At 41.2% G+C, this 14,534-nt stretch overlaps 1 protein-coding gene across 9 annotated transcripts in view; it reads left to right on the top strand.

Moving 5' to 3' along the window:
- The window catches only part of TMEM164 (transmembrane protein 164), a 245,680-nt gene that overhangs the window by 89,703 nt on the left and 141,443 nt on the right, over positions 1–14,534 (top strand). For 8 of the 9 annotated variants that reach the window (XM_045587399.1, XM_045587396.1, XM_036454491.2 and 5 more), the window contains one exon: positions 10,849–10,898. In XM_045587399.1, the coding sequence (XP_045443355.1) occupies positions 10,849–10,898 (50 nt within the window). Of the gene's footprint in view, positions 1–8,871; positions 8,877–10,848; positions 10,899–14,534 lie in introns of all 9 variants that reach the window. The other variant, XM_036454489.2, reaches the window with a different exon arrangement.

The raw sequence follows: 14,534 nt of genomic DNA, 5'->3' as shown, positions 1-14,534 counted from the left end.
GTCTATTCCTATCTGTTACAGGAAACCAGATATTCTCGGAGTTGTTTTCTGAAAATATACAAACATATTCTTGACCAAAAGTTAATAAAGGGATATTTTCTATAAATTTGACTTGGGATCCTTTTTCATTATTTCCCCCCAAATGATTTTCCTCTGACTTGTTTTGACACCATGTGTGTATTTTCATGGGTATATTGCTGTTAGTGTTTCGAATAAAAGTTAATTTCCTAAAGTACAATTTTTTTAGATGTAATTTACTCACAGGATATTTTTCCTTTCATGATATTCTTCCACTGTCACCCCCTTTTTTAATTTAAATAATAGGAGTCTTTTGGAAATTTTATAATGTCGTCTTGATAGGTTTTACATTTTAAGTATTTGTGCTAAACTATGACTGCTTTAAGTTCATTACATGTTATGCAATTTTACCATGAGATGCTCTGCCAATAAGAATTTTGTTAATACTTTAGGAACAGCTTTTTGTACAGCACAATCAGTTTTTCTAGAATACTTGTTTATTTCCATTAGCCGTGTATTTATTTACCATGTGTGTATTAGTGGAAATCATTATTTGCCTTCTTGAGAAGGGCCTGAGTATTCCTGCTACTAGGCTGGATTTGGATATTAAAAACCTACTTGCCCGCTCCATGGGTACAAGCCCTCTCAAACAAGTCTTGTTGCAGTGAGGGTGCAGCTGCTGTCAGCCAAGTCTCTGCCTGTTACCTGGGTCCTGATTTGAGCTGTGCATGGGAAGCGAAGCAGCCATGGAGGCAGGAGACCTCCCCCAGAAGGGGTGAATATTCAGACGCCTGCCAAGTTGCAAGCGGGTTCGTGGTAAGGGTCTGTGCCCCACCTCTGTTGACCCCCAAGTTCTCTCCTGATGGCCCCTCTGAGACTGTGCCTGTCTTAGGTTGTTCCTTCCTTGGAGAATCTTACCCATCTCTGGCTAACCAGCCATCCTCAGGGGCCAAGCAGGGTGATGTGAGGTTTAGTTCTGTCTCTTTGGTAGCCTATTCCTCCATGGGCTCCACGCCCAGCACCTGCCTCGGGAACCCCTCACCTGCTGGCTAGGCCCAGGTACTGATCTCATATTTTGGGGAACCCATATTTCTTCTCCACAGGGTGAGAGACAGATCCATGGTACCAGCCACCATGGTGCTTCAGCCTCAGCATGAACTGAAAGGTCAGGCAACAGCTGTGGGCACCTGGTCCAAGAGAAGAGGGTCATTTTTGGCCAAAAGGGCAAGAGGAGCCAATATAGAATGCTCAGGTGCCTTTGCAGAGGGCCCTCTACACAGTGGAAGGGATGAAGTCCTTTCATGTTGTTTTAAATTGCTCCCGGACATTCAAAGGATTGGTTTGTAAGTTTGTTTGGGATAATTGTACAATATGCTGTTGTAATTCTAAAATATCTAGATATGTGTTACCTTTGTCTCCAAGCACCAACAAAAATAAATAAATAAATAAATAAATAAACAAACAAATAAACAAATAAATAAAATAAATGATTTTTTTTGATACCCCATGGTGCGAGGTACTATTATAGGTAATGGGGATAACCCAAATCTGGGAAAAATTATAATTACAATACCTTGTAGAATAATATCATGTAAGGATATTCTTTGCTCTAGGCCATGGTAATTGCATTTTAAACTGTCATTTTTGTGTGTGTGTGTGTAGACAAGGTCTTTGTTACATTTTCTGCACCTCTCCCAGGAGGAAGTAGTGATGGTCCCTTCCTTTGGTGTCCTCACAAGCCAGAAACCTCTCTTTAATTTTACACACAAAGGAGCAGTGGTTTGATGTTGTCTCATACAGAATGGCTGCAGGGTGATGATCCCTATGTAATTATACTTCCTTGTCCTACCTGTGGTCCTCCCGGTTGACCAAGGTGTTTGGTATCATCTGTGACTACTTTGAGCAGGAGGATCAGCTCAGGTAAGGGCTCCCACCCATGAAGATTTAGGAACATAAATCCAGAAATACTTACCCAATAGCCCCAGGTTATATTACTTTACAGCTGATGACTGCTAGCATGGCAATAAAGGTGTTCTCTGGTGTTCTTGGGGTTTGGATTCTTTTTTCTTTTTTCTTTCCCAGTTGAGTGTTTTTTGCTTCTTTGTATTTCAAATCTTTGACTTGATTCTTGCATTCCTCTTGTCTGCTGTTGGGTCTCTGTATAATATTTATTATTTCATTCAGTGTATGTTTAATTTCTAGTTGTTCCTTTTTCATATCCTTGAGGGTCTCATTGAATTTATCAGCCTTTTCTAGGAAATTCTTGAAAAACCTTATAACCGTGGTTTTGAACTTTATATCCAATCACTTGCTTTCCTCCATTTCTTTCATTTATAATCTGCTTCTTTGCCTCCACATTTTCGCTGCTTTCCTGAGTTGGTAGGGTGGCTTTTGTGCTAGGTGTCCTATATGGGCCAGTGGGTTGGCCTTCCAGTTACCTGAGGTGGACACTCTTGGTGCACCCCTTTGTGGACTGTGTGTACAGTCTTATTTTAATTCTTGATTGTTGTTGATGTCACTGGGAGGAATTGATCTCAAGGCCAATTGGCTGTGAGGACCTGCTGTTTCTATAATGGAAGAACTGCTAGGCTGGAGACCCTTATGGGGCAGAACTTGTTTCAGCTGGGGCTTTGGTGCTAAGTCTGCATCTTGAATGTGTCACTTAAAGATGTGAGTAGTTGAAATCTGGTGTTGTCTCACACTGACCACTAGATAAACTGGCTTCTGGATCTCCAATGGGGTGCAGGTCAGCTACTGTCTGAGGCCACCCAAGAGGAACTACAGTGAGAACTACAGTTTTCCCTCTTTGATTGGGGTTTGGAGGTTTTGGAGCTGTTTGACCAAGCTGCACTCTTTGTTTAAGCTGCAATAAGGGAGGCCATTTATATGCAAAAGCTGCTGCGTGGAGCTTTGGTGATTTTATAATTGTGTGGGGTGGGGTCTCAGGGAGTCACTAGGCTAGGGTGTGGCAAACAGCGATGCCTGTCAGTCAGCTGTGCCTCTGCGTTTACAGGTTTCCAAGTTCCCCCATGTTCCACACCCCAGCGCAGTAAACAATGATTGCAAGCAAGCCACCCTCACTTTCTGACTCGATGGCAGACAGTCCAGCCTCTCCCCATAGGAGTTTGGCTCCCTTGTGTCTCCCCAGAAGCTGCATTTCAGATTAATCGGGGGCTTGTCTCCCCTCAGGTTGAAAGAAGCAGCATACCCAGATACCCGCTGGAACCCCATTCGCGTGCTTTCGTACCTCTGCTTTTCAGCACTTCTGCATGTCTCAATGCTCTTTTCTCTTTCCTTCTAGTTGTAGAACTCCACTCATCCAGCTTTCTCATGGTTCTGATTGATAGACGTTTTGTCTTTTAGTTGTAGTTTTGAAATTGTTGTGCAAGGCAGCAGTTTAGGTGTTTACCTATGCTGCCATCTTGGTTTCTCCTTCCAGAGCTGCATTTTAGATAGATTCCCTCTTGAAGCAATGTGCCTGGAGGCTAGAGATCAGTGAAGAGATTCTTGCAGTGGTCCTGGGAGAATATGAACATTAGTGAATACATAGAGCCTACGACAGACTTTGGGCAGTACAAGGAATGGTCGTGTAATTCAAAATTAATTTTAGACTATAATAAGAAATAAAAAGCAATTATTTGAGCAAAAGGAGTTACCACCCAAGAGACATAGATTTAGGTAGCAACCTAAATTATGTTCCACTGAGACAAAAGGAAGACCATCTTTTATATTGAAATCTCTGGCCCAGGTTCCCAATTAGGGCCCTTTTATATAACTGTGGTATCCAAATTGTGCAGTTCTGATTGTACTGCACACGTCTCAGTAGTAACTTGGTAGAAAGAGGAAAACAGGATCCCCCATAGTGGTTGACTCAGATGGCATAAGCAAACGGGACATGGTGTGGGAAGCCCAGAGTTCAGTCTGAAGTTCTTCCCACTATACACATTAGATGAGGAGCCCTTGTTAGCAAATGTCCACTAGGCTGTTATTATTTATAACTGTTAGACTCTCTTTTGATGATTGGGAGTCCATTTCAGCAGATACATTTCTTCTTCAGGTCCACAGTGAATAATGGTTATAAGGATTAGTCCTTAGGAATCCCCAAATAGCTGCGTGCTATCATAGGATGTGGAGGCAAGAAAACTGGAGCCAGAGGGCTGAACCTGGGAATATGTGTACCCAGATAAACACCACTTTCCTGTCCCACTCGCATTCTGTTTTTCTTTATTTAGTTTTTCCAACGCCCTTCACTGTTAAACTGAGAAGTCCTTCTTTTAGGATGGTTTGTGGTGACTGGCTCTCCTTCCCAATTACATTTCCTATAGTACTGATATTTTCTACTGTGAACAAAAATTATATTCTTGACATGTTATGAAAATGTGGGTTCATTGACTCTAATGTTGCGTGAGCAGAAGTTAATGGAAGGCTGGACAATGATGCCAATGAACTTGGGTCTTATATGATTGTGGCACAGGAATTGGAACAATGAGGTGCACAAGTGATAGCTTGGCTGGGAGGTTGGATAGTGAAGATGGAGAACCGGGAACCAACATGGTTCAGATGTAGAGAATGGACTGGTAAACTGCTGGTGTCTAGATTGGGTGTGTTAAACGAAATTTTTGTGTCCAAAAGCTTTTATGAAAGAAAGGGTTGATGGACCCATATGCTTGCCAGAAAAAGGACCAGGTCCTGGGACATACAGTCTAAACCAGTACCAGCAGGAAAAGTTGAACATGTCTGCTGTCCTGGAGCTGAAGGGGTTCTTTTATGCATTGAGTTTTGGGGAAAAAGGTATAAATTATTTTGAAAGAAATAACATTGGCTATAGAAAAAAAGACGGGCAAAGAAGGTGAAGCAAGGGAAGTTCTATTATAGGTACATAGTCTGTAAAGAAGTATTTCCTATTTTTTTATTACATTATGGGCAACAATCCAGAAACTTCATGCATAAGCCAGATGCAGTGGTGTCTTGTGTCATCTGGTGGTCAATTTATTTGTTTATTTTTATTGATTTCACAGAGGGAGGGAGAGGGAGAAAGAAATCATCAGCGATGAGAGAGAATCATTGATTGGCTGACTCCTGTACACCCCCTACTGGGAATAGAGCCTGCAACCAGGGCATATGACCAGACCATAACTTCCTGGTACAACCACTGAGACAGGATAGTCACCTGGAAGTTCATTCCCACTTTAAACCTACATTGAGGAATAGGAGCAGCCTTTTATTAGTTTCATCCCACAGTTAATGGATTTACTACCCTTGTCCTTTCCTCCATATTCCAGCCCACTGTAATTTAATTTAGGACAGTGGTTGGCAAACTCATTAGTCAACAGAGTCAAATACCAATAGTACAATGATTGAAATTTCTTTTGAAAGCCAAATTTTTTAAACTTAAACTTCTTCTAACGCCACTTCTTCAAAATAGACTCGCCCAGGCCGTGGTCTTTTGTGGAAGAGCCATACTCAAGGGGCCAAAGAGCCACATGTGGCTCACCAGCTGCAGTTTGCCAACCATGGATTTAGGACATCTCAGAATTTTTCTCTTGTCAGGTGTGTAGAAAAGAGCTAAAGTTACAAGTTTTAGGCAGGAGAACACTGGAGTGGTACAGGAAGCTTCATGGGGAAGCTGAGAGAGTGTGATTTTGAATGGAAACTATAGATTTTATCTGAAAAAAAAAACAGCCAAGAAAGACCCCAGTTTTGTAAGACTGCAATAATTGCAACCGCCCAGGAGCCCTGGAAACGCGGCAGATTAGAGCTAAGATGACCCTGTCTTTAGGTAATGTTGAACTCTGAAACCTGCCCAGGTAGGTTTCTGCTTTGAGATGTTTCACCTTATAGAGATCTTGTGGGTTCTGTGGTAGCACAGGTGTAGGGCCATTGGGGGGACTATGGGCCATGAAGTTAAGATCTGAAAGTTAAGGGACCTAAGTTCTTGTCTGAAAGCTTGTCAGAAAATTTCCCAGAGTTTCTTCATTAGTAAAATGGGATTTAATAATAAGGCCATGCTTATCTACCCAATTATGGGAAAATGGAAGTGCTTCATTGCAAATTTTGGCATGAATACAAAAGTGCTAGTTTGGTGTTGGGATATGCTCAGATGCATTTTAATTTTCCTATTGTCCTTGTTTGTACTTTTAACTGTCTTCTCTTCCCCCACTTTTTGCAGCTGAAGGGAAATTTAGCTTTCTGCCTGGCTAGTCTAAAACATATACTACCAAAATTTGGAGGTGGTTGGCAGCTAACTAATGAAGAAAGCAGGGATATTTAGGCAAAGGTGGGGGGGGGTCTTTGGGCCGCTGACTTAAAATGTTATTTTCGCATGGCTCCTTTGGTTAGTTGTGAGTATGGATGTGACTCCAGCATGACAGAGCAGAGAAGTTCAATGTTATAAATCTTTGAAGTTGCTAAAGGAGGCCATTGTTCAACAAAAACCTTCAAGGCCGAAAGTTTTTCTCAAAGAAATGGTTTATTGAGCCATATGCTACGCAAAGAAAGGAGCAGGTCCTTGATGGAGAAGCATACATGCCCACCATCTAAGGTTGTGGGGACTCTTTTAACATATATTTTTATTAATTTCAGAGAGGAAGGGAGAGGGAAAGAGACATAGAAACATCAATCATGAGAGAGAATCATTGATTGGCTGCCTCTTGCTCGCCCCCTACTGGGAATTGAGCCATGAAACCAGGGCATGTGCTTTTGACTGGAATTCAACCAGGGACCCTTCAGTCTTTAGGCCCATGCTCTATGCACTGAGCCAAATTGGCTAGGGCATGGGGATTCTTTTATACAATGAGTTTGGAGGGGAAAGATGTAAGTTGTTTTGAACGAATTTACATTGGTGCCTGGCCAGTGTGGCTCAGTGGTTGACCATCGATCTATGAACCAGGAGGTCATGGTTCCATTCTCAGTCAGGGCACATTCCTGCGTTGTGGGCTAGATCCCCAGTAGGGAGCATGCAGGAAGCTATAGATAAAGAAATTGGGAATAGGTAAAGTGGAGAAAGTTCTGAAATAGGTGCATAGTCTATAAGGAAGATGTATTTGCTGCTTTTGGATTCGTAGTGGACAACAGTCTGGAAAGTTCATGTGTAATCAAGATGTGGTGGCATTCAGTAGTCAGCTATTGAGCTATTCTCTCTAGATAATCACAGAAAATAGTTACCTGGAGGTTGTTTCAAAGTTTTAACATACATTTAGTAATGAGAGCCATTTTTCATTGATTCTGTTAACTGATTAACCTATCTTATCTCCTCCTTCTACTTTTTGGTCTGCTACAATTTAATTTAGGACATATCAGAATTTTTTCGTGTCATGAGTTTACTGGAAATGGAATATGATGAATTTGAGATTATTTTTCAAGTTTGCTGATTTGATATGTCTACATGCATCTGATTTCAAGATTTCTTGTAAAAGATACCCTCTATCATGCTTTTGGGAATAGATAGGAAAAATGAGAAAGACCAAAGTGCTGGTTGGAATTGTTAATAGTGAATGTGGAGTTAAACCTCGGTTCTTGAGCTTGACTATGAAAGAATTCAGAGCCAAGAACGCCAATGCAAGAAGTTTATTTAGAAAGTCACAGACATGAAAGAAGTGATCCAGCTGGGCCAGAGTACAGGAAAAACATAACAGAGGCAAAAGAAGGGCCCGAGGAGCTTAGGAAAAAGAAAGCAAAGATAACATGCCTGAAGGGGGAAGATGTAGGCATGCTCCAGAGAGAGCAACTGAGGATAGAAGGGGTTGGGGGTTTATAGCATTTCTTCATTTGGTTTTGCTGCTTTTCTGGGCCTGGAGCTGAAACACAACTGAGGGCTAAATGTCATCTCTAGTTTGATCAAAACTCTGTCTCTGTGGTCAGCAGATCTGAGGCTATTCTCTAGCTCCCTTGTTCCTCCTCTCGGGCTGTCTAAACCACATAACTAGCAATATGAAAGGTCAGGGGGATCTAAACTGCATCTTCAACGACATATGAGGGGAGGAAATGTTACCCTTAGGGCGAGGTCCTAGTGTATAATAGTTGTTTTCTCAGTTTTGCCCATTGCTGAGTACCCGGGACTTTTGCCTTTTGGCATTCCATACCTGGCCTATCGTTCCTGCTCTGCTTATGCCTAATTGCCTACTCTATTAGAATGAGATGGCCACATGAAAGTAACTGTTGGAAAACTTGGAGTCAAGAATAGATTAGCTGCCTCAAAATAAGTTAGATCCATGATTGAATTGAGGGTAATTTGACACCCTCCTGTGTTAGTACTGGAGGCTTGCTCCCTTCACTAGGTTTCTGGGCTTCCCGTGTAGTGCTATCGTGGATGAGAACCAGCCAAATGGAGCAATTATAGGGAAATCTTCCCCCCAAGAATCTGTTCTTCTTTTCTAGGCTGTGAGTGTAGAAAATTAAAAGTTAACTGTGGGGCTCAGTGGTATACTTTTGCTTCTCTGTTTAGTATATTGGCAGTATCATAGGTATTTCAGAAGCTCAGGAAGGGTACTGGCATGCTCGTAGGAGACTCCAGAAGTACTGAGGACCTTTCCAAGGTGGCTGAGGGCCTCTCTCTGCTCTCTGTGTACTGTGGTTTCTGAGTTTAGCCTGTGGTGGGTCAGGTACTGGTTAACTATGTGCAGCCTCCAACTTGGTCCCTTGCCTAAGGTGAGTAACTTTACTGCTGGTTCAGTGATAAAGACTACCAGCTTTGTTTCTTTCTTTCTTGGACTGCTCCAGAGGGTTGGGGTGGAGAGTTGGGATAAGTTCATGTTTGGGTGATTGAAATTCCAAGTCAACAATTCTTATCACAAGTCATTAAGATAATATGTATTTCAGAAATCAAAATTTTTGAATTTTTAAAAGGCAATACAGTGCATGTAGAGTATTTTACGTACATTGCCAGTGGGGTCTGGAACAGCACCCCATAATCAAAATATATTACTTTATGGAAAATATGTCAATAGTCACTATAATTGTAATAAATAAAGTTTGTTAATTGCTTTAGCTCAGTTCAAATCATGTTTTACTACCAAATTAGCATTGAAAAAACGGATTTTGAGAGCTTTTTATATTTGGTGACTGCTGATAAAGGATTGTGGACCTGTAATTGTCATTAGTTTTGCACTTTTAATCAAATTGACCCATGAAGGAAAGGCACATTCTTGATGTATATTTCCTTGGAGGAGTTTTCTGATGAGGTATTGTGCAAGTAATGGGCTCCTGCCTATGTTTATCTCAAGATCCCTTCTCTTTTCTATTCTTCTATCTCTTTCTTTTGAGAACGATTCAAGTGGGTGTCTTTCATATATATATATATATATGTATATATATATATATATATATATATATATATATATATATATATTTTTTTTTTTTTAGTACCCTTTACTTCTAAATGTAGGCTCTGAGAGAACTGAAGAACCAAATGCTGAAGAATATGCATATGACAAAGCCAAACAAATCTATAATGTAGATAATCTGTATTAATAAATGCTCACAAGATAGGGACACATATTGATGATTTTATAAATGGCACCATTAAATCACTATAGGTGAAAGAACTCCACAAATATGGGTTTCATTTTTTTTAGTCTTTAGTCCTCCTGAATGTCTCTGACTTCAGGCCAAGGACAAACATTCAGCATATCTGGCTCCTAGGAGTGATTACTATTACTGGGGTTTTTATTAAATGTGCATATTCCTAAAGTCCCAGACTTCTGGAAACAACATTTTTAATGGATAAGCCCAGCAATTCACATGTTTAATAAGCGATATGCAGGGTTTCTCTGCCCTTTGGAGAACCAGTGTTTGGGTGAAGGTCAAACTGCCACAGCTTTGAAGCTTGTAATCCAGCCCAGGTCAAATAAAGTAGCATGGGACTGATTTGTCTCTTAGGACAAGGTTCTTTTTGTTTGGTTTGACCTGGATGGAGAATAGAAGCACTTAGTTGTGCTTAGAAACTAACCAACCCAATGTGGGGGAGGAAAAATAAATTTTATTCTACCCTTCCAGGGTTTTGACTGAAATGCCCTTGTTATAAAAGACACATCAACAAGAGAAGAACAGTAGATGTTGAGTAAAATGTATATCTCTGGGAGAGAGCCAGGAAAACTGAGTAACTCCCTGAAACAGTCTAAGCTATCTCCTTAAATACAATTTGTAGCTAAAGATGAAAGATGATGTTGGGGGTAAGGATGAGGTTATGGGAGATGACCAGGAAAAGCACAGTAAGTTGAATAAGGCTGTTATGCAGATTTAACTCCTTGCCTTCTACATGGAAGAGGTTCTAGAGATTTAGTCATCCTTCTCTTCATGGTCCTCAGAGGGGGGCATGCTTACAAATGGATATTTCCCTAATAAAAGTAAATGTCTCTTACTAAAGGGCAGCTTCTAGGCAGTTTTCAGAGCTCTTTCTGTGTCTGGTGTTTCTTAAACAACCACAGAATAGCCTAGAATAATCCTTATGCCAAAAAGAGAGATTTTGGGGAGGCAAATTCAAAAATCAAAATCAGAGGGGGGTATAGAGGTTAAGAGGAAGTGTTCCACAGGCTAAAAGGACCTAAAAATTCTCCATCTCCGAACCCCCAAACTTTCCCACCCATCACATCCATCCTCTCTCTCTCTCTCTCTCTCTGTCTCCATACACACATGTAGATGCATATATGCATATGCAGACACAACCATATTTGGAAAACCACCTGCTTTTTAAAAATTTATATTACACTTTCTATGTTAGAATTGGTTATTTATTATTATTATTAAAGTAACATTGTCTCGCTGCATCTAGCATTTCTTTTAATAGTCATACTTCATTTTTAATAATCATACCTAATTCTTTTTCCATTACAGATTTTTCTCCTGGCCTGCCCTCCATGTCCGGGAGCTACCGTGGTCTTCAAGTAAGGGAAAATTGTTTTTTGCTCTCTTGCCACTGCTATTCAGACTGTTTTGTCTGTTTGATAACCTAGGATGTTCACATTTCTGTGAATATCTTGGACCTGCACTGCTTTGTCTCTGGGCATCCTAAGGGATAAAAGTCTGTGTAACAGGCAAATGTTGTATGTGGAGATTTTGTCAAGCCCTGACAAAGCCTTTTCAGCTATTTCTTGTAGTGGTGGTTTATGGCCAAGGCATGCCACCTTCCTAAACTTTCTCTCTCGAGTGAGCTGGGGTGCAGACATTTTCCCTCATTTCAGGTCATCGACATCTCTCCTTTCAAGAATCTTTTCATTGTGGTCTTGCTGCTCCATTGAGGATATGTCTTCACTTTGAAGGCTTTTGTTCTTGTGTTTTTATTCCCTTAAAGTTAAAATGAGGAAAGAAAAAATTACTTATTACAAGTTCTAGCTTTCTTAAAAATAGCGAACATTAAATCCATTAAAGTGTATTTCAAGCAAATCATGTTTATCTGAAGGCAAGTTTGCTTTAGCAAAATTCTCAAAATTCCCAGAACCCTCATTGTAACCGTGAGTTGTGGCCATCTCATTTATCAAGCCTTTTATTAGAGCTGCTAATGAGAAGCTAAATTGAAAAAATTAATTTCATCTCTTTTCTGCTGCCTTGGCCCCCATGTTGGAGCAGTTCCTGAGCACTGAAATGGCCACAGGCCAGAGGGAAGGGACAGGAAATAAAGAGCCCTGAAGATCCTTGGATAATTGAGAGTGGTGTAAATGGCTTTCTGATTTACTTAAGTCATTAAAGTGTTATGTAGGGGGGGACATATACCCTATTTGCTGCTTCAAATAGCTTCTTGGAATAGACATTTAGTCTCTTGGCTTTGGTGAGTAACTTTCTGCTAGATAAGAGGTAATGGATCCTGATTTCATGTATTTCCTACTTGGACAGCTCCTAAGCAGAAAGGGTATTTAACCTTGTTTCCTCCCTTGATTCCCCAAAATGACTTCAAATTTTTAGTGTGAAGTCTTCAAAGAAAATGTATTAGTTTTATTTCATTATTATGAAAGTAATAATTCTCATTATAGAAAATATAGAGACACATTAAGAAGAAAATAAACATCACCCTTAATTCTTTCATTCAGAGATAAGATAATTTTGGTTATTTCTTTTCTTAATAAGGAGAGATCCTCTTTAGAATTTTTACTGTAATTAATAAACAATTCATTTTATATATACATTTTATACATAAACTACATAAATATGATTGCTGGATTTATTTTTTTTATCTCTTTGTTTTGTTTGGCTCCTCTTAATAATCAGAGGAGATCCTCTTTAGAATTTTTACTGTAACTTTTATAAACAATTCATTTTATATAACATTTTATAACATAAACTACATAAATATGATTGCTGGATTTATTTTTTTATAGTGGTTCTTCCCCTCTCCCCTTTGTTTTTTTGGTTCCTCTATTGATTTCAGAGAGGACGGGAGGAGAGAGAGAGATAGAAACATCAATGATGAGAGAGAAACATTGATTGGCTGCCTCCTGCACGCCCCCAACGGGGGATTGAGTCCACAACCAGGGCATATGCCTGACCAGGAATCAAACCTGGAACCCTTCAATCTGCAGGCCGATGCTCTATCCACTGGGCAAAACCGGCTAGGGCCATGATCGGCAAACTGCGGCTCGCAAGCCACATGCGGCTTTTTGGCCCCTTGAGTATGGCTCTTCCACAAAATACCACAGCCTGGACGAGTCTGTTTTGAAGAAGTGGCATCAGAAGAAGTTTAAGTTTAAAAAATTTGGCTCTCAAAAGAAATTCAATCATTGTACTGTTGATATATGGCTCTGTTGACTAATGAGTTTGCCGACCACTGGGGTAGGGCCTCTGTTTATCTTTCCATGTCATCCTTGCATACTACCAAACAAGTATGTATCCTTCCATATTTTTTTCATGCTTATATGTGTATATACACACACACCCTTATACACACAGACATTAACATGAGTTTTTGTGGTTTATTTTATAAAAATAGAATTTTATACATAATTTAATACAACTTGCCTTTTTAGAAACATCAATGATGAGAATCATTGATCAACTACCTCCTGCATGCCTCCCACTGAAGATCAAGCCCACAACCAGGGCATGTGCCCTGACTGGGAATCAAACTGTGAGCTCCTGGTTCATAGATCCACGCTCAACCACTGAGCCACGCCAGCTGGGCTGTCTAATATTCTTTTAAAACAAGGGTGCACAAAATTTTATAGAGGCACAACAATTTATTTAGCCATTCTCCTATTAATGAACATTTACATTAGTTCTTTCCAGATTTCTGCCACTATAATCAATGCTGAAATGAACATCATTATGCCTATGTCCTTACATACTACTGGTGCTACACACACACACACACACACACACACACACACACACACACAAATTTATATATATTTGTTAATTATATGTCCATATTGATTTTAAAAAATAGGCCATTACAATTTACTCTTACCTTTTGTATGTAATATATGAGATTATTCATTTATTCATAATGATACCAGCATAAGGTGTCATGGTTCTTTTATAATTTTGATGAATAATGGATGAGTTTCCTTGGCTACTAATGCATTTTATTATTATATTATACTGTTTTACCCAATTAAATTTGCCTTTTGAATTGTCTGTTCATATTATTGGCCCATTCTTATAGGTTATTTGTATTTTTCTTAATTTGTAAGACCTCCTTGAATATTTTTGATATTGCCCCTAAGTCTATCACCCTATATAATAAAGAGGTAACATGCAAATTGACCATCACTCCAGCACACAAGATGACCGCTCCCATGTGGTCAAAGATGGCCACCTCCATGTGGACACAAGATGGCCACCACAAGATGGCTGGCATGGCAGGGCATTTCAGGGGGAAACAGGACTGCAGAGGAGGGCAGCTAGTGGGGACCAGGCATGAAGGGGAGGGAAGTAGGGGGCAACCAGGCCTGCAGGGGAGGGCAGTTGGTGGGGACCAGGCCTGTAGGGGTGGGCAGTTGGGGGGGGAACCAGGCCTGCAGGAGATGGCAGTTGGGGAGAGGGGACCAGGCCTGAAAAGGAGGGCAGTTGGGGGGGGCAGGCCTACAGGGGAGGGCATTTGGGGGTGACCAGGCCAGCAGGGGAAAGGCAGTTGGGGGAGGGAGGGACCAGGCTGGCAGGGGAGGGAAGTTAGGGGCAACCCGGCCTACAGTGAGGACAGTAGGGGGCAACCAGGCCTGCAGGGGAGGGCAGTTGGGGGTAACCGGGCTTGCAGGGGAGAGAGTTAGAGGGGACCAGACCTACAGGGGAGGGCAGTTAGGGGCGACCAGGATGGCAGGGGAGGGCAGTTAGGGGCAACCAGGCCTGCAGGGAAGGGTAGTTAGGAGCAATCAGGCTGGCAGGGGAGGGCAGTTAGTGGGGGCCAGGCCTGTAGGCGAGGGAGTTTGGAGCAACCTGGCTGTCAAGGGAGGGCATTTGGGGGTCACCAAGCCAGCATGGGAGGAAAGTTGGGGATGAATAGGCCTGCAGGGAAGGACAGTTAGGTGCAATTAGGCCAGCAGGGGAGCAATTAGGCATCAATCAGGCTGTCAGGGTTGTGGTTATGGGGT

This window comes from Pipistrellus kuhlii, unplaced genomic scaffold (genome assembly GCF_014108245.1).
Source record: "Pipistrellus kuhlii isolate mPipKuh1 unplaced genomic scaffold, mPipKuh1.p scaffold_m20_p_29, whole genome shotgun sequence".
Taxonomy (NCBI): Eukaryota; Metazoa; Chordata; class Mammalia; order Chiroptera; family Vespertilionidae; genus Pipistrellus; species Pipistrellus kuhlii.
Note: the sequence above shows the minus strand (reverse complement) of the source record. Positions and strands in the feature narration are given on the sequence as shown.